The sequence below is a fragment of the Castor canadensis genome, chromosome 1 (genome assembly GCF_047511655.1).
Source record: "Castor canadensis chromosome 1, mCasCan1.hap1v2, whole genome shotgun sequence".
NCBI lineage: Eukaryota > Metazoa > Chordata > Mammalia > Rodentia > Castoridae > Castor > Castor canadensis.
This window is the reverse complement of record NC_133386.1, coordinates 42,135,061-42,161,584: the sequence shown is the minus strand read 5'-3', so window position 1 is coordinate 42,161,584 and position 26,524 is coordinate 42,135,061. Positions and strand designations below refer to the sequence as shown.

Here is a 26,524-nt window from a genome sequence, read left to right as displayed (position 1 = left end):
TGCAAGAAAAAGGAATTTGTAATATATTCAACAAAATAGTACCAGAAAATTTCCCAAATCCAGAGAAAACTATGCCCATTCAGGTACAGGAAGCCTCCAGAACACCAAACAGACTTGACAAAATAGAACTTCCACATGACATATTATCATTAAAACAACAACTATGGAGAACAGAGAAAGAATACTCAAGGCAGTAAGAGAGAAAAAACAAATAACATACAAAGGTAAACCCATCAAAATCACAGCAGATTTCTCAACAGAAACATTAAAAGTAAGAAGGGCATAGAGTGAGATATTCTGGACCTGAATGAAAATAACTTCAACCCTAGAATACTCTACCCAACAAAGCTATCATTCAAAATAGATGGAGCAATAAAAGTCTTCCATAATAAGCAGAATATAAAACAATATATGACCACCAAGCCACCACTACAAAAGTTTCTTCAAGGAATTCTGCACACAGAAAATGAAAGGACAGGAAGTCTATGAAACAAAACCATGAAAGGACAGGCAGTTCCAAACCACAGGAGAAGAAAAGGCAATAAAGTAGAGAGTAACATTGATTCAGCTGCATATAATCAAACCCTTAAAGAACAAAAACAACTAAATGACAGGAATCACCACATACCTATCAATACTGACACTGAATGTTAATGGACTTAATTTCACAATCAAAAGACACCATTTGGCAAACTGGATTAAAAAGGAAGATCCAACAATCTGTTGCTTACAGGAGACCAGTCTCATTAACAGAAACAAGCACTGACTAAGGGTAAAAGGCTGGAAGATTTACCAACCCAATGGCCCCTGTAAACAGTCAGAAGTAACAATACTTATCTCAGACAAAGTAGACTTCAAACTTACATTGATCAAATGAGATAAAGAAGGATACTCCGTACTAATGAAACGGGAAATACACCAAAAGAAAATAACAATCATGAACCTCTATGCACCCAACATCACTGCACCCAATTTCATCAAACATACCCTGAAGGACCTAAAAGCATATATTAACTCCAACACAGTGGTTGTGGGAGACTTTAACACCCCATTATCATCAATAGATAGGTCATCCAAACAAAAAATCAATAAAGAAATCCTAGATCACACCACAGATCAAATGGATCAGGCTGATGTATATAGAACATTTCATCCAACTTCTGCACAATATACATTCTTCTCAGAAGCCCATGGAACCATCCCCAAAACTGATCATATCTCAGGGCACAAAGCAAGCCTCAGAAAATGTAAGAAAACAGAAATAATTCCATGTATTCTATCTGATCACAATGCATTAAAACTAGAACACCACAAAAAAAAACAACAGTAAAAAACATGCAAACAATTGGAAGCTGAACAACACATTGCTCAATGATCAATGGGTCATTGATGAAATAAAAGAGGAAATTAAAATGTTCCTGGAAGTTAATAAAAATGAAAACATGACCTACTGCAACCTATGGGACAGAGCAAAGGCAATCCTAAGAGGAAATTTTATAGCCATAAGTGCATATATAAAAAGGACAGAAAGATCTCAAATGACCTAATGCTAAATCTCAAACTCCTAGAAAAACAAGAACAAGCAAATCCCAAAACAAGCCAAAGGAGAGAACTAATAAAAATAAGGGCCAAAATCAATGAAATAGAAACAAATATACTATACAAAGATGAATGAAACAAAAACCGGTTCTTTGAAAAAATAAATCAGATTGACAGACCCCAGACAAACCTGACTAAAATGAGGAGAGAAAAAACCCAAATCAGTAAAATTCAGAAATGCAAAAGGGGAGATAACAACAAACACCACAGAAATCCAGGAAATCATCAGAGACTACTTTAAGAGCCTATACTCTAATAAATTTGAAAATCTTGAAGAAATGGACAAATTTCTAGATACTTATGACCATCCAAAATTGAACCAAGAGGATATTAATCACTTGAATAGATCTATAACACAAAATGAAATTGAAGCAGCAATAAAGAGTCTCCCAAAAAAGAAAAGTCCAGGACCTGATGGATTCTCTGATGAATTCTATCAGACCTTTAAAGAAGAACTATTACCAACACTCCTTAAATTGTTCCACAAAATAGAAAGGGAAGGAAAACTACCTAATTCATTTTATGTAGCTAGTATTACACTCATCCCAAAACCAGACAAAGACACCTCCAAAATGGAGAACTATAGGCCAATCTCCCAAAGAACATCAATGCAAAAATCCTCAATAAAATAATGGCAAACCGAATCCAACAACACATCAGAAAGATCATTCACGATGACCAAGTCAGCTTCATCCCAGAGAGGAAGGGATTATTCGATATATACAAATCTATAAATGTAATACAGCACATTAATAGAAGCAAAGACAAAAACTGCTTGATCATCTCAATAGATGCAGAAAAGCCTTTGACAAGATCCAACACCACTTCATGATAAAAGCTCTAAGAAAATTAGGATAAGAAGGAAAGTACCTAAACATTGTAAAGGCTATATATGACAAACCTACAGCCAATATCATACTTAATGGTGAAAAACTGAAACCATTTCCGCTAAAATGAGGAATGAGACAAGGGTGCCCACCATCCCTCTCCTATTCAATATAGTACTGGAATTCCTAGCCAGAGCAATTAGGCAAGAAGAAAAAAAAGGAATACAAAAAGATAAAAAAGCTGTCAAAATATCCCTATTTGCAGATGATATGATCCTATACCTTAAAGACCCAAAACCTCTACCTCAAAACTCCTAGACACTATAAACAGCTATAGCAAGGTGACAGGATACAAAATCAACTTACAAAAATCATTAGCTTTTCTATACACCAATAACAAATATATCTAGAAAGAATATATGGAAACAATTCCATTTACAATAGCCTCAAAAAAAATCAAATACCTAGGAGTAAACTTAACAAAGGATATGAATGACCTCTACAAGGAGAACTACAAACCCTTGAAGAAAGAGATCGAGGAAGACAAGGAAGATTACAGAAGGTAGAGAGATTTCCTGTGATAGAAACAACATAGTAAAAATGGCTATACTACCAAAAGCAATGTACATGGTGAATGCAATTCCCATCAAAATCCCAGTGACATTCAACACAGAGATTGAAAAATCTACCCTAAAGTTCACTTGGAAACACAAGAGACTGTGAATAGCCAAGGCAATACTCAGCAAAAACAGCAATGCTGGAGGTATCCTAATACCCGACTTCAAACTATATTAGAAAGCAGTAGCAATAAAAACATCATGGTACTGGCACAAAAACAGACATGAAGACCAGTGAAACAGAATAGAGGACCCAGATATGAATCCACACAGCTATGCCCACCCTCTTTTTTGACAAAGGTGCCAAAGACATACAATGGAGAAAAGACAGCCTCTTCAACAAATGTTGCTGGGAAAAGTGGCTATCTGCAAAAAACTGAAACTAGATCCATGTCTATTACCCTGTACTAGTATCAACTCAAAATGGATCAAGAACCTTAATATCAGACCTGAAACTGTGAATTTAGTACAGGAAAGAGCAGGAAATACTCTGGAAGTAATAAGTATAGGAAAGGACTTCCTCAACAGAACCCACCAGCTCAGCAATTAAGAGAAAGTATGGACAAATGGGACTTCATAAAATTAAAACGCTTCTGTACATCCAAAGAAATGATCTCTAAACTGAAGAGTGGGAGAAAATATTTGCCAGCTGTACATCAGACAAAGGACTGATAAGCAGAATATACAGATTAACTAAACTCTCCCAAAATCAATGAACCAATAAAGAAATGGGCAACTGAACTAAACATAACTTTCCCAAAAATAAGAAATTCAAATGGCAAAAAGACACATGAAAAAATGCTTACCTTCTCTGCCCATAAAGGAAATGCAAATCAAAACAACACTAAGATTCCATCTCACCCCTGTTAGAATAGCCATTATCAAAAAACCACCAACAACAGGTGTTGGAGAGTATGTGGGGAAAAAGGAACCCTTATACATTACTGGTGGGAATGCAAGCTAGCGCAACTACTGTGGAAGAAAATATGGAGGCTTCTTAAAAATCTAAACATAGATCTGCCATATGATCCAGCAATCCCACTCCTGGGTATATACGCAAAGGAATGCAACACAGGTTACTCTAAAGGCACCTGATTTATTGCAGCACTATTCAAAATAGCCAAGTTATGGAAACAGCCAAGATGCCCCACTACAGATGAATGGTTTAAGAAAATGTGGTACTTCCACACAATGTAGTTTTACTAAGCCATGAGGAAGAATGAAATCTTATTATTTTCAAGTAAATGGATGGAACTGGAGAACATCATTCTGAGCGAGGTTAGCCAGGCTCAGAAGACCAAAAATCGTATGCAGACTTTAGATCTAGGGCAAATACAGCAATGTTGCTGGATTTGGGTCACATGCTAAGGGGAGAGCACATACGGGAGTTATGGGGATAGGTAGGAAACCCAAAACATGAAAGTGGTGATGTCCCCATTGCAGAGGAACGAATACAGAAACCTTAAAGTGACAGAGGTCAATATGGGAAGAGGATCAGGAACTAGTGAAAAGGTCAGGTAGAGATGAAGCAACTTGGGTTGTAACACATTTGTGCATAGAAGCAATGCTAGGAATCTCTGTGTATGGCCATCCTTATCTCAACTAGCAAAAACGCTGTGTCTTTCTTATATTATTGCTTATGTCTTCTCTTCAACGAAAGTAGAGATAAGGGCAGAACAGGTTTTTCCTGGAAGTGAGGGACGGTGGGAAGGGGGCAGGGGAGAGAAATGTCCCAAGCAATATATGCACGTGTAAACAAATGAATAAAAAGTTTTAATAAGAAAGAAAGTGTTCAGAGTTAAGAAATGAAAATTTCAGCATTGGAGAGATATTTACACAAAATATTGTATTATTTTAGATTATATTACATAGCATATGTTATGGATGGTTTTCTAATACTGTCTATCAAACATGCTATACATATTATACAGTAGCCAACTTAAATTATATGAATCTTATGACTGAATTTTGCTCAATCTGGAATCCATTACTGAATCTATTGTCATAGTGGTTAGCTATCTAGGGTTAGATGAATTAGTAAATTCAAGAGAAAGCTAAAGATCAACCACATCTATTGGGACTTTCCTAACAACAAAATAAGACAAAACAAATAGAATTGCAGAATGATTTGTACTCTAGTAAGTAAAAAAGTCAGGTAGTCCACAATCACATTTGAAATCAACCTAATGCATTAGAATGTCCAACTATGTTCTCTCCTAATGCTGAATAAAAAAAAAAACATGCAAATGAAGGAAATTACTCAGATGTATAGCAGATGTGTTCTAGTTAATTCTACTTCAGGAAAAAGATCTAGAATTGTTGACAGGTAGGTGGAGAAGAGATTCAGACCAAAAATAAGGTCATGAAAAGGAAAAATCTAACTCTATTTAAAAATGTTAACTTATTTCTATGAAGTCAAGAAAGATTCCTGGTGATGCTTCTCCTAGTGACTTGTGAGTGCAGAAATACATACATCTACACCATTTTACCTACTGTTTTCATAAGCTTACAGCCTGGAAGGAAAACACCAGAAATACCAGTAGCACAATTCTGAAACAGTTGGAAATCTTTTCTCCTGATAGCTATTTAGATGGCTAGGTTTAAACCAATTTAGGAATACTATTAACGGATTATTCTCCCTCCCTTTCACTATATGACAAGGGACAGTAAATGCCCACAGTGAGGGGAAAAACAGTGTTAGCAAGGAGTTACTCAATAATTTCTTGTCAACTGCATTTCTTTTGTCTTTCCCCTTTTGCATTTAGCCTTGCTTTTATAGAGAAACTTAAGACTAATTCATTCACTCGTAATTATGAAACAATTAACAAATGTGTACAATGTTTTTTGTATGTTGTGGGACATTATAGAAGAGTCTTAGGGAGAACTACATAATAGGTGAAGGTAATTTTTAAATCTTTAATTCTTGGTAACTATAGACTGTTCACATTTATAACCCAAATTAAACCAGATTAGAGAGCTGGATTGCGTACATGCACAAAAGTGCATATATGTATGTACATGCAACAGTGGGTAGGAGGGAAAGAGTAAGGAAGAGTAATAGAGGGAGTTGAAATTACCAAAGTACAGTATACTCACAACTCAGATACATTGAGAAACCTCTTTGAAACTGACTTTGAAGTTAAAAATGAAGGACATGTCTGTAAAACAGGTCCTGGGGGGTCCAGTGGGTACTTATGGGAGGAGGGGGAGTGTGAATGGAGCAAACGAAGGAGGGTGAATATGGTCAGTGTGCCTTGTATACATGTATGCATGTATGAAACAGAACCATGGAACCTCTTGCAATTGTTTTAGGTGGGGCAGAGAGAGGAATGAGAGGGAGAAATGGTGGGGGTGAACGTAACAAATGTTCATTGGTAGGCTATTCAAAATTGTCACAATGAACCCCCCCTGCAGAATAAAAATTTTTAAAAAATTGTTCAATATTTTTGCACTGAGCTTGTCCTCAAAATTAGTTCACTAATTAGTTCACTTATTAGTTATAGATAAGATAGATAAGAAACAAGTGTGATGAAATATTGGAGATAGTAAAAATTTTACCATAATCTATTATACTAGTGTTTTGCTTATCTGTGTTTATTTGATAAATGCTGTCAAAACATTAGGCATGAAGACAAGGTATAAAGAGGCAGTATAGGGAAGTGACAGACCATGGATCTGACATCAGATGACCTGGCCTCATCTCTTGGCTCTTCTATGAATCAAACTAGTTGCCTAAAATTTCGGAGCTTCAGTTTCCTCGTTAATAAAATGTAGACTACATTATGAAGTTGTAAGTTTTATGTAAGCAACTAAAGCCCATCTGGTAGAGAGGACCAGATCTATTACTGAGTATATCTTGCAGTCTCATGGAAGACATGGTAATAACAGGTAATGAATAACTAACTGAGGATAAGACTTGTAGAAAATGCCCTAGATTCCAAATAGAACACAATTCCAATAGTAATGTTCTACTTATTTGTCCCATCGGAGGCATTTATAATGATTATCTATCCCTATGGCACAGAGAGAAACGCAGGACTGCTTATTTTCTTACTGTATTTAAAAAGAACCACATGCCAAACTGCTGCTGTTTTGCTCTGTATTACTTGGTATGCCAAACCCACTGAAACAGACTATTATAAAGATTCTCTATTATGCAATCAATGACAGATATATATTTATAATACATATTTGATAAACATTGGGGAAATAAAAGTTTATCTGCTAACTTTATATTCAAACTTCTCTTGAAATAGAATTTTACAACTAACAAAATACAAACTTATTTTTCTAACTTTATAAAAAATGACACAAATATGGAAACCATTAGGCATGACTGAAAAAATGGACAGCCACTGTTAAATTATAACTTTCAGGAAATCTAGCTTATATTGGCATTAAGATTTTATTTTTACAGCTTTTTCTACTTTATTCAAAATGAATAACATTAATTTTAAAAATTATATTTTTGAGAAATTAATGTACATGTAAATATCTGAAAATAAACATTTGTTTATTAATTTAGAAAATAGATATTCCTTTAAAACAAAATTCCCTTAGAAGTAACTAAGTTTATCTGGATGGATACAGGAGCACTTAAAAATATCTACAACGATAAAAAAAAACCTCAATAAAACTTCTAAAAGATAAAGCAATGTGGTATATTCAGGATAAAACTGGTAAAACAAAGTATACTTCTGCTGGATGAAGGTAGATGAATGTTCCAGTTTTGCTTTACCAACATTATTTAGAGAGTATTCAGAAAAGCTTAGGAAATTTCAGATATTTTGTTTTCTTAGAATTAAGTTTCTTGGGGGCCGATGGAGAGTCAGCATTGTATTCTCTGGATATTACAGTCTAAATCTTCAGGAGTCAGCTTCTATTAATATAATTACCAAAAAAAAGTCACAATAGAAGAAAGCAACACACTCACCACCTCCACTGATTATGTCAGGTTTGGCTTTCATCATTTTGCAAAACTGTCTTCGGCAGTTTTCTATCCACTCAGTTTGTTTATCAGACATTTTGAAGCAAAATAACAGTTTGCCAAGATCACTGTCTAATAAAAAAGATAAGAAGATAATGTATTATATTACTGTAATAGGGTATACTAGATATACTGAAACATAGGTATTCATTTTAAATATGACATTTACAAATTCCAGAAAAAATATTACATGTGGCATTCAAAGGAAAACATTTTTCTGTAATACCTTACACATATTGAATTGTTTACTAAAATCAATTAATTATTGACTTATTAATAACTCATATGACAGACTGTTAGTTTGTAACAAAGTCTTGACTAGAATAAACTGTGTCTTATATCCACACAGTTTATTATGGAGTATCTAGTTTAACTGACAGTGTGAACCTTAAGATTTCATTACACATACTGACAGACACATTACATTCATTCTTCAGGCACATTCACATGTCATTTTAGTCATGCCTTTAAAAGCAAAAAGAACGCATAAGTATATGAAAGCTCTAGTCAATCATTTAGTTCCTCCCTTAAAAAAATTATACTGGCACAATGGCTACTTAAGTATATAATTTTTATGTTTCTATGTATCAGCTAACTAAATGTAATTTAAATAATAACTATGTATTGGAGCTCCTTGTATGTTGCTATAGTCAAGGCCACATTACTGCCAACATGAAGCTTTCAGGTCATTTGATGTATACATATATGTGTGTACACGGAGTAGTGTCCCTCCCCCATCCATGGGAGACACATTCCAAGTCTCCCAATAGTTAGCTGAAACCACAAATAGTACTAAACCTTATGTACACATTATGATGAGGTTTAATTTGCAGTTGGAAGAGGTGGTGCATGCCTCGAATCTCATTACTTGAGAGGCTGAGGCAGGAGGATCTCAAGTTTGAGACCAACTTGGAGTACACAATGAATTACAGACTAGCCAAGGCTATATAGCAAGACCATGTTTAAAAAAAATTCAAACTTATAAATTAGGTACAGTAAGAAATTAACACCAATAACTAATAATAAAATAAGATAATTATAATGTCCTATGGTAAAATGCCAGCATCATGCCTCTTGTACTTTGGAACCATTAGTAAATAAAAATTGTATGAACACAAATACAAATTTTTTGTATTGCCCTGTTTCATTTCTGAAATGGAATCTATAGAGAGCATAACAAGGCTAGTCGCATATTTTTAATCCAACATATCATTTATAAGAAGTAACTAGAAAGTGACTTGTAATGTAATGTTTGGATTCATAACAGTATAAAATATAGCTGGATTCCATGTAGACTCATTGAGATGGTGGCAGCACCAATACAGTCTGATCTTATTTTAGTACCTAGATACTACATACAAGCAGTGCTATCACTGGCACAGAAACTCAAAAAAAGCCATTTTATAGCAAAGCTATACTCATACTCTCTCATAAATATATATATATATATATATTTTTTTTTACATATATACCAAACACTTGCATACTAAAAAATAGAGCCAACACTTGTATTGTTGAAAGGATATGTATTTCTGGTATTCATATTAGCCTAATATATTCCCTTTAAATATCAAGATTACAACAATATAGAAACATTTTACAGGTAGCCTCAATAATGAAAGCATGGTTAAACAAAAATTATCAAAGAAATTAAATTTAAAAAAGAATTCCTTTTAATAAGAGTGCTAAAATTCTTTGATCTAAACAATCAAGGTAGTCATATTTCAGTGAAAATTGTATTATTGCTAACAAAAATGTTTTAATGTCAAACATATCTTGATATAAATCAGCTGAAGACTAACAGCATGACAGCTGAATTTTTACTGTCTTCATTTAGAATAGCTACATTACTTTTTACCTAAGAGCAATCTACCATGAGTCAAATAAACATCAATAGTAAGGTATAATTGCAAAAACAAATGCAAGTATGTTTCTGTTTCCTTCTCTATTTTTTGTCTTCTATTCATGTATAACCCTATCTTTTACCTTTGAAAGGGTGTTACCACCTCTTTCAAAGAGGGAATGTCCATATAGCTCTTTCATAATAATTTATGGGTTTATATATAAATCAGTTATCTTTTTCTTCCTCCCTCCTCTCTGCTCTCTCTTCCTCCTTTCACATTTGCTATTCTATTGTGCTTTCTCATCATCCCATTCTATGGAAAAGAATATACAGCACTGAAGCAGCAAGTGTAGTGTGCTCTTCAATCTGTCAGTCAACTGAGGAGCTAAAGTGCATAGGTAAGATTTCTAGAAACTGGATTTAAGCCAATACAGAAACTGCTCTAAGAGACTGAAAGACTCATAGAGACACAGTTTTGTATTCTGTACAATACTTCTGGCTAATAATTCCCCCAGCCCTTATTGAGAATATATGCTTTTCAACTTATATTCCTCACAGTTAAAATATTTAGTGATTTCATGTTAACTCAAAAAATATGCATATTTGTGATATACTAGTTTTGAAAGGAACAATAATTCCTTTATTTCTTCTTACAAATTTAGGACCTAGAGTACAACATACAGAAACATGTAAGTCAGGCACCTATGCTTAGACCTGCTACCACATGAGCTTCCCAACATCTTTGCTGAACTGATTAAATCCATTCAGGCTCAAAGGCAGGCAACCAAAGTCCACGTCTGATGGCTTTTATTAGAAAAGACTAATAAATACAAGCTAACTTGAAATATAGTCTACAGAAAGGTTAAGCCAAGACTTCCCATTTTTTTTCTCCAAAATTCACCTATCAACAACTCCTCCTAGCTTTGTGCAAATTGAATGGAGTTGTCTAGAAAGAGGCCAATCGTGTTATCCTAGCAAAGTTTCTTTATACAGTGGTATGAAACAAAAGGAAATGGAAGATCCTTCATGGTATATTTCATAGTTATATGACAACTCTAAACTAGTGACTATTTCATAGGAATACATATAAATGCACAGAATTTCCAAAATTTCTACATGAAGCCTTCCAACTTTTATAGTTAGGGAAAAAAGAACATTACAAAAACAAAATTTTATTTGTCCATGATGGAAAAACTGGAGATATACTTGTCTTCTATGTGAATGACTGACAATACATTAAATAACTATTTTCACACACTAACCAAGAGACAGAGAAGGACAGAGAAGTCTGAGAAAAGGGGAAAAGGAAACCAATAATGTCAACCCTACAACTGTCCATTTTCCTCTTAGAGGCACTTTCAAATTCACCATGAACGAAGGGGAATACCAAAAGGTCTTGTTGAATTGAGGGGATAGATATCAAATTATAGAGAGACTGGAGATGTAAAAATTTAGGGTACTGGAGAGGAAGAACAAAGAATTCCAAAAAAATCTGTGCATTTTATCAAGTCAGTTGCCGAACAAGGTCCTGTGCAGGTGAAGGATGAAACTCCACAAAGCTGTGTCAAAAATAGCTGGGAGGTGTAACATACACAAACAATCCCCAGAGGATACAGAAGGCAAGGAGATATTTAAGTTCCAGACTGAAGAGTGCCAGTTAACTACCAGATGTTCCATAGTGACATTAGAAAGCTCACAGCCTAGTAATAGTGAAAACAGAAAATCTACTTTCAAATCTATTGTCACTACCATTGAAAAAAAATTTTAAAAACCAAGTTTCCCACTTATGAAATTTATCAGTGATAGCTGATAATATGTCATATCTAAACTTTGAAAATTTTTCCTGTGGTGAGCACCATAATCATTTCATATTTGGAGATAGTATATAATTTGCTCCTCAAAAGATTATCATATAGAATAAATGATTATATTGATTATTTAAGAGTATTGTATGCAATGGAAAAATAGGTAATATAAATAGAACTTTAATCTCAAAAACAAGAAAATCATAACCTCAATATAAATACAAAGAAAATCTGCTATTCAAAGAGAAAGCTGTGTCCTTCCTAGGACTTCAGTAATTTTGAATGTCCATCTGATAGAGAAAAGCCTAGCAGATGTTGTACAATAAACAAAAATAAATAGCAGTCTTCAAAAAGTAATTAGCAAGAGATTTCCAGGCTTAATTTAGACCGTCAATCTTCTAACATACTGAAGTTTATCTGTAGAACATGTAATTTCTACCTCTGTTCTTCCATTTAGGTTACAGTAGTCATCATTTTACTTTCCCCTTCCACGCAAAGGAAGACTGTGTAGTCTCTAAGAAAGAGGAAGACAGAGAATTGGCATAGGGAACAGAGATAGACACCTTCCAATCTGAATGTGAGAGCATCTAAATTCCTCCAAGTTTGTTTAGACATTTGAGTTCTTATTACAGTTTATATAGATTAGTCCTCCAACTGGATTTTACCACACCATGTTTGATTTCCTTTAATATTTGATAACTAAGCATCTACTGTAGATGAAATTCATGAACTTTTTAAAAATGTGGAATTTTTTCTCTTTTCATTCCACTGCACCTAAACTAACAGATGATCTCCTTATCCTGGTTGCTACAGTTATGTTGCTTCAAATTTGAAAGTAAACATATGTAAAAATAAATTTTAAGATTCAAAAGAAAATACTTAGCCTAATTTTTAAAGTAGGTTTCAAACAGCTGCAACTCAAAATTTGTTACAAAGGAGAAAAACTGCAATCTCAGTCATTATACCAGTGTCCTCAGTTAACAGGTTGATGTCAAATAAGTCAGTTACTTTTATCTTTAGAAAATAATTCTTAATTCCAAGGTTAAAAACAATAAAGAATTAAAAGAGAAGGAGATGGCTTGACATAAAGGAAGGTCTAGATAAATATTTGATAAAAGGGAGAATTCATCACTAAGAATACTTCTAGACTGTATGCGTAAGATAAGATGTAGAAGACTTTTAAAATCAGAACAAATAATTTCCGTCATCATGTTATATTTTATACAGTATGTTATTTTATTTTTTGATTGATTGGGTGAGATGTGATAATTTAAATTTTATATAATTTATCAGACTGGCAACAAGGGCAATCCAGTCACTTGTTAAATGGGAAACTTCCATTGTTTTACTAAAATATAGTTGCAAATCTGGGCATGGTGGTACACATCTGTAATCTCAGTACTTGGGAGACTGAGGCAAGGAGTTCAAAGCCAGTTAGGGCTGCATAGCAACACCTTACCTTAAAAAACCCAAAAATAAAAATACAATTATACTTATAGTCCATCTCTTTCTCTCCTTCCCTTCGAAAGCTTATTTTTACATATCCTGTAAGTAGTATTCCAATTTGAATCAATACAATTAGAATTGTTCAGTGGATAGTCATTCATTTGTAAATTAAAAAGGAAATAAGGTAATTCATCAGGTACATAGATGAAGACTTAATTTTGGAAAAGGTAGAAAGCAACAGTGAAAATCTGCAACAATGAATTCGAGAGTTAAACCCCATAAGGACATGAAAATTTATTAACCAAAACTTATTAATGCAAAATATCTTGTTAAATCAGAGATATTGTTCTAATGATGAAATAACAAGTATCAGTGGTTTCTAAGGATAAATTCCCATACATTTTCATATAAAAAATCAAAAACAATAGCATATTTTCATGTAGCCATGATCTAAGAAAAATATGTTGGCATCCTGTGAATACAGCCATAAAATGCATGTATTCTGTTATTTATTCACTGAACACTCTTTAGCTCCAAAGATAATATAATACTTTTATTCTTTGGCTCCATCTCTTATTTAGAAGTTTTATCTATTAATATCTGTTTTCATATTGACCAAAATACATTGCAATGGTATCTAGTTATTCTATTGACAGTGTCTTGCAATTATAAAATGTTCAAACTAAATTTGACATAATAGCTTTCCTATATATGTATAAAAATGCCATAATGAAATCCAGTGTGCAATTAATATACCCTAATAAAAATATTCATAAAAGCTTTTTGCATTCCTCAATATATGAATACATTAACACTGCCTATGTGTATTTTCATTTGTTATGTTTAGAAAGTGTCAAACCTACACAAATACCACACATGTAACACAGTAACTTGGATTCATGGTACTTACACCTGAGAACAGAGTATTGTTCTTATAAACATTTGATTAATACGTAGAACCTAATATTCAAGATATTTTATATTGAATTCATTCAGTTGTGAAATTCTATAAACTGGAGAAAAAGTTTCAACAATAATTTTCTCCAATTTTGTGTGATATTCTATTGTCTATTTAATTTGTAAAAACAAAAACTACTTCATGTTAGGTAAAAATAAGTAAGAGACATCAAAGAAGAACATTATATTTTACATATCATGAATTTTAAATTGATTATTTTGTATAGGAAAAATGTCATCTAAAATATCCAACTAAAGATATCTGAACAACTTAACTATAAGGATTTTAACATTATTTGGTGCATTACATTGAAGAGAATGATTGTCATTATGGAACTTAAGTCTTCTATATAATACTAGAAAGAAAATGTTTCTATCAGATAAGTACAAATGTGATAGAAGAAGCAGTAAAGTAAGACACTGAGGCTATAAAAGACTAAATGTGAAGTGATCACAGAATGAAAAGCTGTGCATTTTACTAATTTTTTCAATTGTGAAAATATGGATATAATGCTAACAATGAATACCATTTATGTGTCATAAAAACATAAAGTATATCTTTGTAAATAATAAAAATAACTATAATAAAGGTGCCTAATTCACAAACAATATATATATAGAAGTCTAATGCAAGAAGCTTTCTAACTGTAAAACTATGCATACTGTAGAAACTGAGTCAGATAAGAGGTTATTCTAGGTAAGAGGAAGAATTTCTAGATTATTTTAGATTAGCCTGGAAATAATTTCCAATGTCCAGTGACAAAGGTCTGGAAGGCAGGGTTGGATAGTAGGAAAAATAAAAGGAAGAAACTCATTGCTGATCCATCCAGTTATTCAATAAATATTTATGTATTGCACACATCTGTGTTACTTAGTTTTTGTGACTTGATAAAATATCTGAGATAAACACCTTAAAAAGAGGAAAGACTGACTTTGGCCCACGCATTCAGAGGTTATAGTGTATGGCTGCTTGACTGCTTTGGGACTGTGGCAAGGACAAACATCATTGCAGAAGTGTGTCTTAGAGAAAAACTGCTCACACGATGATGGACAGAAAGAAAAGAAAGAGGAAGGGCACAAGGTCCAAATATAATCTATCTAAGAACACACTGCCATCTCCCCTCAAAAGGGAGAACTTCCTCTGGCTAGGTCCCACCTCCTAAAACATCCACCACCTCCCAATAGCACCATCAGCTGGACAGCAAGTCTTCAACACATGAGCTTTTGGGGACATTTATGAGTCAAAACGTAATACTTCCAAAGGCACATAATACCTTTGCCTCATAGAGGTTACATTTTAGGGGAGAAGTAACTACAAAAAATACTTAAGCTCACTGAAGGTATGAGTGTTGTTAGAGAAAGAAACAAGTGGAGAGAGAGAGAGAAGCAAAGGAAAAATTATATTTTAGATGAGCTGAAGATAGCATCTCTGAAGAAGTGACATTTAGACAAGGTTGAGAAGGCACTATCCATAAGAAGAGTAGGAATTACTTTCAAGGGAAAAGGAATATCAAAAGTGAAGGCACATGGGCATAAATTTAATGTAGTTTAAGAGATTAAGAAGTGAAATAAGCTAGCAAAATACACACTTGGTAAGGGATTTGTATCTAGAATAAATTAACTACTCTTACAAATATGAATAATACTCAATAATAAAAAAGTATACAGAGTAACCAATAACAAATTAAATGATAGATAACCAATTTAAAAATAGGCAAAAGATCAAAATAGTCATTTCTCCAAGAAAAATATCAGATGACCAACAAGCACGTAAAAAGATGTTCAACATCATTAGTAATAAGGAAAAATGAAATCAAAACCATAAGATACCACTACTTCACATCTACTAGAATAACTAGATCAAAAAGTTATATCACAAAAAGTATCAATATTAATGCAGAGAAATCAGAACTATTATATTCTTTTGGCGTGATTATGAGATGGTGAGGCTGCTTTGGAAAACAGTTTGAGGCAGTTCCTCAAATGATTAAACAGAAAGTTAACATATAATCCAGCAACTCCAAATAATCCTAGGTATTGAAGAGAAATGAAAACATATGATCATACCAAAGCTCACTCACGGATGTTTACAGCAGCATTATTCATAATACACAAAAGGTGTAAATAATCCAAATGTCAGATTAGCAGACAAATGTATAAACAGATAGTGACATATCCATACAATGAAATATTATTGAATAATAGCAAGTAATTAAGTAGTGATATAAGTTACAACATGAATGAATCTTATTGATAAATATTGAAAATCTTAAGTGAAAGAAGAAATGACAAAAATACCATATGGTGTATGATTCCATTCAACTGAAAGTTCAGTCCAGAAAAATCTCTGAAGACAAACAATAGATTAGTGGTTTTATGGGTAGGGCCGGATGAGAGAAGGAAGAGGGGGTACACAGCTTGTCTGAGGTGATGAAAATATTCTAAAATTATCTGAAGTGATGGCTGAACATATCTATGAATAAAAACTACTGAGTTGAAAACTTTAAATGGGTGAATTGTATGGTTTATTAATTATATCTTTTTTGATTCATTTATTCACATGTGCATATATTGTTTGGGTCATTTCTCCCTTCTGCCCCCACCCCTACCCTCTCCCTCCCTTCCAGGCAGAACCTGTTCTGCACTTTTCTCCAGTTCTGTTGAAGAGTAGAAATAAGCAATAATAAGAAAGACACAGCATTTCTGCTAGTTGAGATAAGAACAGCTATACAGACAGTTTCCTAGCATTGCTTTCATGTACAAATGTGTTACAGCCCAGGTTGATTCATCTCTAACTAATCTTTACACTGGTTCCTGATCCCCTTCTCGTGTTGACCTCTGTCGCTTTAAGGTTTCTGTATTAATTCCTCTGGAGTGGGGACATCAAATGCTTTCATGTTTTGGGTTTTCTATCTAACCCCATACCTCCCATATATGTTCTTCCTTGTCATGTAACCGAAGTCCTACAACATTGCTGTATTTGCCCAAGATCTGAAGACCACATATGAGGGAGAACATACGATTTTTGGTCTTCTGAGTCTGGCTAACCTCACTCAGAATGATATTCTAATGAAGACCTTATTAAAAAGTGAAACATGTAGGAAAATTACTATGGAAGGTATGAGATGAAGGACAAAGAGCTGTAAAAGAAAGGGGAGGCAACACATTTGTTCATATAGGTGACTTGCATTAGTTAACACTCTGTCTGCTTCTCAGACAGCTCCAAGGAGGTAAACTTCCTTCAAAGCCTGTGGAGGAATATACTGGAATAAAGAGACCACTGAGAAGCTACTGGGATCACACAGAAATCCTCTTCAATCAGAAGTTACTAATATATTTAAAGCTTTCAACAATCTTCTAATATCAAAGAAAAGTAATTAATGCCAAGTTGGAGGGAGGGAGGGAGGAAGGAAAAACTTACTTTTTAAATAAATGCCTCAACTGAATAAAGGCACATCAAAACGGATTCTCAATTAATAGAAAGTCCAGCCAGATGCCAAGTGGCTCACACCTGTAATCCTAGTTACTCAGGAGGCAGAAATCAGGAGGACCAACTTTCAAAGCCAGTCCAAGCAAATAGTGCACAAGACCCTACCTCAAAAGAATCCATCACAAAAAAGGGCTAATGGAGTATTCAAGGTGTAGGCCCTGAGTTCAAATCACAGTACTGCCAAAAAAACCAAAATCATAGAAAGTCCAACAAGTAAGGTATATAGGTATATAAAATGTGATTTAGATTGCTTATGTCAGCCTGAATAAACATGATAAAAGCAATTTAAAAAAATAAAATAAATAAAGGGTGCTAGATAGGGAAATAAAAAGCAAATTTCTCATCTTTTGAAATATATTTCTAATATTTCTAACAACTAAAGCATGCAATGTAATTCCTCAGGTCTTTTTTTTTCTTTTTGGCAGTACTGGAGTTTGAACTCAGGGCTTTGTTCTTGTTAGGTAGGTACTTTACCATTTGCACCATGCCTCCAAGCCCTTGTTGCCTTGGTTATTTTGGAGATAGGGTCTCACTTTTTGCCCAGGCTGGCCTGAACCAAGATCCTTCTGTTTTTATGCTTCCCACAGAAATGACAGGCCACCATGCCAAGCTTCTTTTTTATTGAGATAGGGCCTTGCAAACTTTTTTGCTAAGGCTGGCTTGGAACTGCGATCCTCCTGATCTCAGTCTCCTAAGCAGCTAGGATTACAGGCTTGAGGCACTGGTGCCTGGCTTCTTGGGCCATTTTTAATTCTTAATATGATATTCTATATTTCTCCTCTTCCTATAAGAAAGAAGTCTACATTCTGAACACACCAAAATAGAACATAATAGCATGAACTGGCCAATGGATTATAATAACTCCTGGGGGACCTACATTTAGTTCAGAAAAACAAAAATAAACAAAACATGTCAGATTGCTATATCATAACCATCTTGTGTCAAATATGAAAGGCACTATGTATCAACCTCTAGTAGTTCACATTAAGAGCTCCTAACATGGTAACAGGTACTTATTTTTTGACCATTGTAAAACTCTCATTTTTCTCTCACTCTCCTCAACTTTTTTGTCTTCTGGAAAGGTAATAATATAAAATACTACACTAGGACATGTCACCCTACTTGTCTAAACTTTCAGGTAACGGAGAAATTATACTCTAAGCATGAATTATTTCTACCATACGGAATAAAGTTTTACACATCATGCCCTAAGGATGTGTTCATATACACACAGAAAATGTGCATATATACACAGAGAAAATATTAACCAATAGTTTTTAAAGAGCCCCTTACATTTTAATATGGTAATACTGAAAATATCACAAAGAAAAATAACCAAATCAGATGACATCTCCAGATTGTTATTTATATATAAAGATGAATCACCTAATTGCTAACAACAGAAAATTTCACAGATGAGGAGTTGCTAAATGTAGCAACCAGGATAAATCTAAAAGCTGGGGAACAAGTGACAAAAATGTTACCATATACACAAAACTGAAGTGATTTTTTTCTATAAGAATGAAACAATATCCCCAAATTTTACAGTAGAAGTGATGACTAAAATAACATGTCAGTTGAGTGAATCATTACTTCTGAATCAAAAGGCAAAATGGACAGCACATGACTCTTGCTGTTAAACTTTCATGTCTCGAAGTATTACTAGCTTACGTGTAATACTTTATAAAGTGCATAAGGAGTAATTAGTTTATTTACATGTATTTAGCCACACTGCTTGTTATTTAGCCTTACACCTCTTAGAAAACACATTTCACTCTATTTTTCTCATTGAGTCCATGAAGATGCCATCATTGTACTCTTAAGCCCCAATGAAAGCAAGATATGGTTCTGACACTCTATCCTATTTACTGCCATCCTACAAGAGTCTATGACAGTGACACAGACGTCAGCACTATCAGAATGAGATCAAATTACTATAAATTGGGCAAATCTCTATTAAAATCTCTTCCTGGAGCATCGCCAAGGCTAGTCACTAATGTCTAGCTTATCCTCTTGGTCCTTAATGAAAACCACAACAAAGCCAGGACCACAATTCTTAGGGGTATCAAGTCCCACTGCTAAATTGTGAATAATTTCCTCTTCAAACATTTATGTGTTATGGACAAACAAAAAGACAATATGAGTTTTTAACTTGTGGGGAAATGATAGGAAAATGAGGAACTAAATAAGGCTTGAAATGGTTTTATACTCTCTAAGGCGAAACATGCCAGGAAAGATGTCAAAAAACTCTAGAGCCTTACAGGTACAAGAAAGCCATTGGAAGAATAATACCCAGCCTGCTTTTCAAAAGCATCATTCTGGCTACTGTGTTGAGAACAGACTGAACACTGTAAGATACCATAATAGGTGAGAGATTAGAGTGATAAGAGGATGAGCAAAAGTGGTTTTATTTTAGATTTGCAGAATCAAGAGGATTTGCTGAGAGATTACTTGTTGGGTATGAAGAAAGCAAAAAATCTAAAACTGCCTTCCAGTTTATTGCTTGAAGAACCAAAATACAAAGCTGCCATTTCTGAAATGGGGAAGAATGTCAGAGGAGCAGATTTTGAAGGAGTGTTACAGTTTATCTCAGTCATGTTAAGTTTCATATGCTTATTAACCTTTCTCCAACAGAGATATTAAGTAAATATATATAAGCCAATAATTTAAGTAGAGATAAAAGTCAGAGATATCAATCTAAGAGCCATCAGCATATCAGGTAGTATTTTAGTGATAAGGACAGCTGAGATTCTCTAAAAGCAATCCAGGTAGTAAAAAATGAAGACAGCTAAAAACTGAGCTCTGGGCACTCCAAAGTTTAAGAGTTGGAGAGATGTGAAAGATCCAACAAAGGACACAAAGAAAAATTTATCATAAATGCAGGAGAAAAAACAAGTGTATTTCCTAGAAGACAAGTGAAGAAAGTACTTCAAAAGAAGAGGGCAAAATTAACTGTGTGAAGTGATGCTGCAAGGTCTTCTGGAATAAGGATGGAGATACGACTGGTGGATTTAATGCTGCTGGAGAATTATGGTAAAAGTCTGATTAGCCTGCAAGTAGATTTGACAGAATTGGAAAATGAATAACTGGAATACCAGGGGCAGACAGCTCAGCTCTTTTAAAAAATTTTGCAGTAAAATGGACAGAAATAGGATCGCATTGGATGTAAGTGGGTTCAAGAGAAGGTACTTAAACACGAAAGAATGAACAGCTAACATGCTGTTGGCTTATGGACAAGATCCAGTAGAGACTCCCCTCAAAAAAAAACACAGAACAAAGTAAAATAAAAACAAACAGAAAAACAAAAAGGGAGTTCAGCCTTAAAAAAGAAGAAAGTCATGTCATTTGTGACAATATGGATGAACTTGTAGGACTATATGGTAAGTAAAATAAGCCAGGAAAAAACAAATGGGGAATCATATGATATCATCTGTGGAATCTAAAAACCCTGAACTCAAACAAGTAGAGTGTAAAACAGTGGCTACCAGTGAGTGGGGGGAAATGTTGATCAAAGGATATAAAATCTCAGTTAGGACAAAGAAGTTCAAGAGATCTACTTGTACAACCTGCTGAGTAAAGCTAGTAACAACATACAGTAGACTTGAAAAGAGCTATCAGAGCAATTTGAAGTGTTCTCGCCACAAAACAATGACCAGCATATGAGGTAATGCACACGTTACTTAGCTCGAGTTAGCAATTCCACACATATACATATTTCAAACATGTACGCAGCAAATACATGCAATATTAATCTGTCAATTAAAAATTAATTTTAAGAACTTTCAGTGTAAAAATCAAGCTCATCCAGGAGATTAGAGATAACAATACATAAGTCCCTGGTCAAGGAAAACCGGGTGGAGAGACTTCCAAAACAACAGTCCAGTTAGTGGTCTGTTTAAGTTGGGTGAAAAGTGACATTTTATGACTGTATGCTCCAGTGTAGCTAACAAATGATACACAGTTAGGAGTAGCATATATAGGTTTCAGTGCTGTAGTGCTGTAGCTAGAGATAGAAAATATAAAGTTAAAGCCTTATAAGGAATACCAACCTAGATAGTAAGATACAAAGTAAGACAATGCTAGCTAAAGACTGCTGTAAAGTAAGGATGGATGCCATCAAACTATACTGTAAATGCTGAAGGTCATCTGCATTAGGATTTTCCAGAGAAACAGACCAACAGGATATACATATATATATGTGTGTGTGTGTATGATTTATTACAAAGAACGGGCTCATGCAATTTTATAGAGGCTGGTGAGTACAAAAACTGCATTGTAGGTTCACAGGATGAAGACCCAAAAAAGGAAGAACTGTTATGATGCAACATGTTTGAGAAGAAAGACGATGGCAAAATCTGGCCTTTGCAAGTAGCATTGGCAATTCATTCACGGTCATAACAAAAAATTTAAACAGGCATGGATACAATCAAAGGAGTTGATATGTGTATCACATGGAAGCTCTCTACTCTTTCTGTTTCTTCAGTAAAAAGAGAAATATAGCTATTACCTAAGGAAGCCTGGGAAATGAGAGGAAGATCTGAGGAGAAAAATAGTCTTAAAAATACTCATCTAAGAGGATGGGAAAGCAAATGGACCTGGAGACACAACACATGACCACCTGGCAGTTATCAGACAGGAAACAATTACAACTCTTTTCTAATTCATTTATCAAGGAAGTACTGATTCCTAAGACTTTATAATGTTTTTCTTCTCAAGAAAATAACCATTTAAATCTTACTTTTCAATTTCTGTCTCCCTTGTTCAATTTACCAAAGTATTTTGAAGAAACAAATTATCAATGATAGTAGTCCCATAATAAAATTGATAATGAATCTGATAATCAAAAAACATTACAGAAATATTTATTTCCAAGTAAAACATGGCAAAGATAAATGTATTATACCAGGGAGAAAACACCAAGAAAAGGGTTAAGGCACTGAGAAAGAACAGGCCAACTCATCTATCATGATATTCCATATTCCTGGTAAAGCACCTGATACTCAGTACTCAAGAAACACATGCTAAATTAAATGGGTGAATAGATCGACAAATATTGAAACCTAAAACAAAAATGACATAGCATGAGTATCCTAATAAAAATAATGAAAATATAATAAGAAAAAATGAGATTAAAAGCTTAAAAATGGTTTGGGATTTTTGAAAGATGTGAGTAAGAGGGAAAACAGTAACAATGGTATTATCTCAGGACCTTTTCTTGAAAATGAGGAATAAATCTTTACATATTTTTTCTTTCCAATGTGACAGCATAATAATGAAGAACATATTGATTTAAGAATTAATGTTTCAAATTAATGAGTATATTGATCATGAATCTTCATCTTTCATCTTAGAATAGGATAGAGTCTTGTCTTACGGCTAGATGTGGCTCCCATGCTTAGTCTTACCTTCTTCTTTCAGTTGCTATCACAATCCAAATCTCATGGCCTTTAACTATTCACAGTTCTCTAAATACAGTTTTCTTCTTCAACCCCTGTTACTTCCTCTACCAAAATATGTTCTATTGCCCAGAAAATACATAATTAAGATTCATGTCTCCTGTTATTCATAGTTATCTTTGGAAGAGTATCCTGCTTTTATACTATTCTAGCAGGCCACAGTTTGTTACTTAGCTCCTGTTACCCTATACTACTACACAATTACCAATTGCTTCACCCCCACAAAAGTGAGTGCTGAGCTTCTCATTGTATTTCCAGTCTTATGTAAATAGGATTTGCACATGGCACAGAGCAGTTACTAAAACTTATTACTCTGTTGAATAAATTCTAGATATGTTCTACATACCAACAATTCAACAAATCAAAAACCAATAATTTCTTTTGTAAAACAAATGGTTGTTACTACAAATCTGTCATCTTAGCCAAAAAAGGTTATTTGACCTTATACAAATATTAAGTAAGAAACAGCAGATAAATTTTAAAATTATGAATAGGCATAAATGTATCCATTTATATATGCTGAATGGAAATCAATACTTATTTCCTTAATATATTCTCTTTTTCTCAAATTACAAGAAAAGTATTAAAAATAATATGGAATATGAAGGTAAATATTTTACCTTGCTTTACATCAACATTTCTGGCAACTTCTGACAGATAGCGGTGCGGCAAAGGATATGATGAAAACATTGGCCAAGAATACGAATCGTCACCCTAAAAGAGCAGCATTCGGATGACTTTAGAAAGTTATTGAAAATGCTGAATTTTAAAGCTCTCTGAAATACCATTAAACTGGCTTTTTCACACATAACTTCCAGAGTTTTGGCCCAAATAACCAAAAACTTTTTGATACTATAATTCACTATTCCATAAGTTGATAATTAAAATGTAACAGAAACATGAAATAAGGATTGCAGATAGACATATGGTAATGTGTTCTTGTGATTAAGATTGATAATGATGGCTTTGCTTTTTTTAATAAAAGGAAAGATACAATCTTCAAAAGAAACCTATATTTTCTTCTCCAAACTGTCTTCCTTGCATTGTCAATCATTTCTATCTTACCTTTCCCAGAGTAATAGTTAAAGCAAAAAAAAGCTCTTAACAAAATCACTATGAGAAACCCATCCTATGCATATTGATGGAAAGATAGATACTCTAGATTGCAAAAAAAATACACAAAGTCTAATCATTTAATAAAAAGAATCATGAAAGAAAAAGACATCAAAGAATATTAAAAGAAACACAGAAAGAATGACACCTTTTTAACAAAACAAGAACATTCTCTGTTACACAAGCTAGCACTCATGACCCATTGCCAACAATGGCACTATTTTAATTTGAAAGTGCTTACTTGCATTCAAAAGTTTATTAAGAACCAAAAGTTCAACTTAGTGATACAGACATTGGGGAGGTATTGTTTTTAGTATCACTTGAGTTAGTTACTTGCTTCAAAATATGTCTGATAAATATTCCTTCCTTCTTATTTCACTCACCTTATCTATCATTCTTGGAGGTAAAATCCGCTCCAATGGCCCACCAATAAGATTTATTCTTACAAGAACATGATTTCTCTCTACTGATAAGCCATCAATTATAAAGTCCCTGAAAGAATAAATATATCAATTTTGTCATCTCCTTAATTAGATGTGATTTGATTTTTAAATCAAGTCACAAGATTGCAAAGAAGAAATCCAGAATATGGAAAACAGATTTATCAATATATGACTTAAAATGCTTGGTATGTTATAGCTTTCTTTGCTAAAGAGAAGATAAGTGATATATAATTGACATAATGAGATTAGGAGATTACAGAATATTTACTTGATTTTGTACATCACTGAGATTAAAATCTGTATAAATACCAGAGTGAATTTTGCATACACTTTTAGACAAGGTTTTTCTTACATTCCAAACAGAGTGCCTTAAAATTACAATCTAAATGTTGCTTATGAGCAGCCTCCACTTTTTGAAGCTGTTAAACCTTCTCTTCTACACCAAGGCTCAGTACCAACTAATATACTCTATAATCCTCCATGACCTGGCTAGGATAGAAGCACGCAGTTCTTTTCTAAAATTACAGACATGAGCAATGCTGGCTACTGAATGCATATTAAATAAACGTCATCCAAATTGAGGTAATGGTAAGTGTGATTTATTAATAGGAAAAATTACCAAAACCTCATTTTGCAAACAATCAAAATTTATGAACTAACATAATTAAGAGAATGGAGAAAACAGTGCCTCTCCAAGGGATACAGAATCAAACATTTTATTCAATGGGGTAATCTTACACATGCAGTATTAATTTAAAGGTGATATAATTTCATGAAGCCATAAAGTTAGGGCTTAACTGGAAAAAATCTAAGACAAAAGTAACAAATGTTGAAAGTAGTCTTCTGCAAGATCTCTCCAAAGACAGGTATCATATTCTTTCTGTGATATTTACGCTTGAATTGCTTTTTACTCTGTTATCTAAATCTACTGAAGTCAGATAATATGAAAACAAACTTTATAGAAAACTACTTTCTTAAAGCATGTACCAAAAAACAAACAAACAAACAAACTGTTATCATCATGTTCTAACACCACACCTCCCCCCCTTTTGCTTTTCAACCTGTGGCTCTCGGAGATCTCTAAGAGATTTTCTTCTTGAGCATGTAGTAACATTTTGGATATTTGATACTGAGCCTCCAATAGGAGAAGACTGTCCAGATCACAGCATACCACACTTAATAATCTATATAAAGGGGAAAAGAAAAGATCTTATGATGAATTATCATACAAGTATGGACACCATTTTTGAGATCTCAAAGTAGTACCTATTCATGGAGATACTGATCTTACAGTAAAGATTATGCAGCAATCTCAGAAATATTTTAATCATTTTGAATAGCAAAATCTTTTTTTATTATTGTTGTGCTGGGGGTATACTGTGACATTTACAAAAGTTCTTATAATGTATCATAGTTGAATTCATCCCTTCCATTATTTTCCTTTATCCCCTCTCCTCCCATTCCTGGAATAGTTACAAAAGGTCTTATTTTTCCATTTACATATATGTGTACACAATATTGGAGCCCTCCTACACCTTCTTCCCACATCCTCCCCCTCCCACTGGTACCAACCCTCCTAAGCAGGACTTGTTCTGCCTCCTATTTGAACAGTAATCTTCTTTTCAAAACTTGTTCTGAGTTTTTTCCCAAAGGCCAATTGGACAGCTTCTAACCTAGATTTTTAAAATTTTATCAAAATCTATGGGCTGGGATGTACCTCAGTGGTAGAACACTTGTCTAGAATGTGTGAGGCTGTGTTCTATACCCAGTACCAAAAAAAAAAAAAAAAAAAAAAAAGCAAAAAACAGTCTACAAGAATGCTAGTGCATTTTTCCTCAACTGCTACTTAATTTAAAAATTCATCACTAAACATTAGCAAATCCATTAAAACTACAAATTGCCTTTTCTTTCAACAATTAATTTCACAAGAAATGTTAACTT

The 26,524-nt window shown here is 33.7% G+C and overlaps 1 protein-coding gene across 6 annotated transcripts in view; it reads right to left on the bottom strand.

The window, feature by feature from the left end:
* The window catches only part of Tbc1d32 (TBC1 domain family member 32), a 239,191-nt gene that overhangs the window by 47,464 nt on the left and 165,203 nt on the right, over positions 1 to 26,524 (bottom strand). For all 6 annotated transcript variants that reach the window (XM_074075464.1, XM_074075472.1, XM_074075457.1 and 3 more), the window contains 4 exons: positions 25,645 to 25,767; positions 24,524 to 24,632; positions 23,648 to 23,741; positions 7,977 to 8,102 (listed from right to left, as the gene is read on the bottom strand). In XM_074075464.1, coding sequence (XP_073931565.1) covers positions 7,977 to 8,102; positions 23,648 to 23,741; positions 24,524 to 24,632; positions 25,645 to 25,767 — 452 coding nt within the window. The remainder of the gene's footprint in view (positions 1 to 7,976; positions 8,103 to 23,647; positions 23,742 to 24,523; positions 24,633 to 25,644; positions 25,768 to 26,524) is intronic.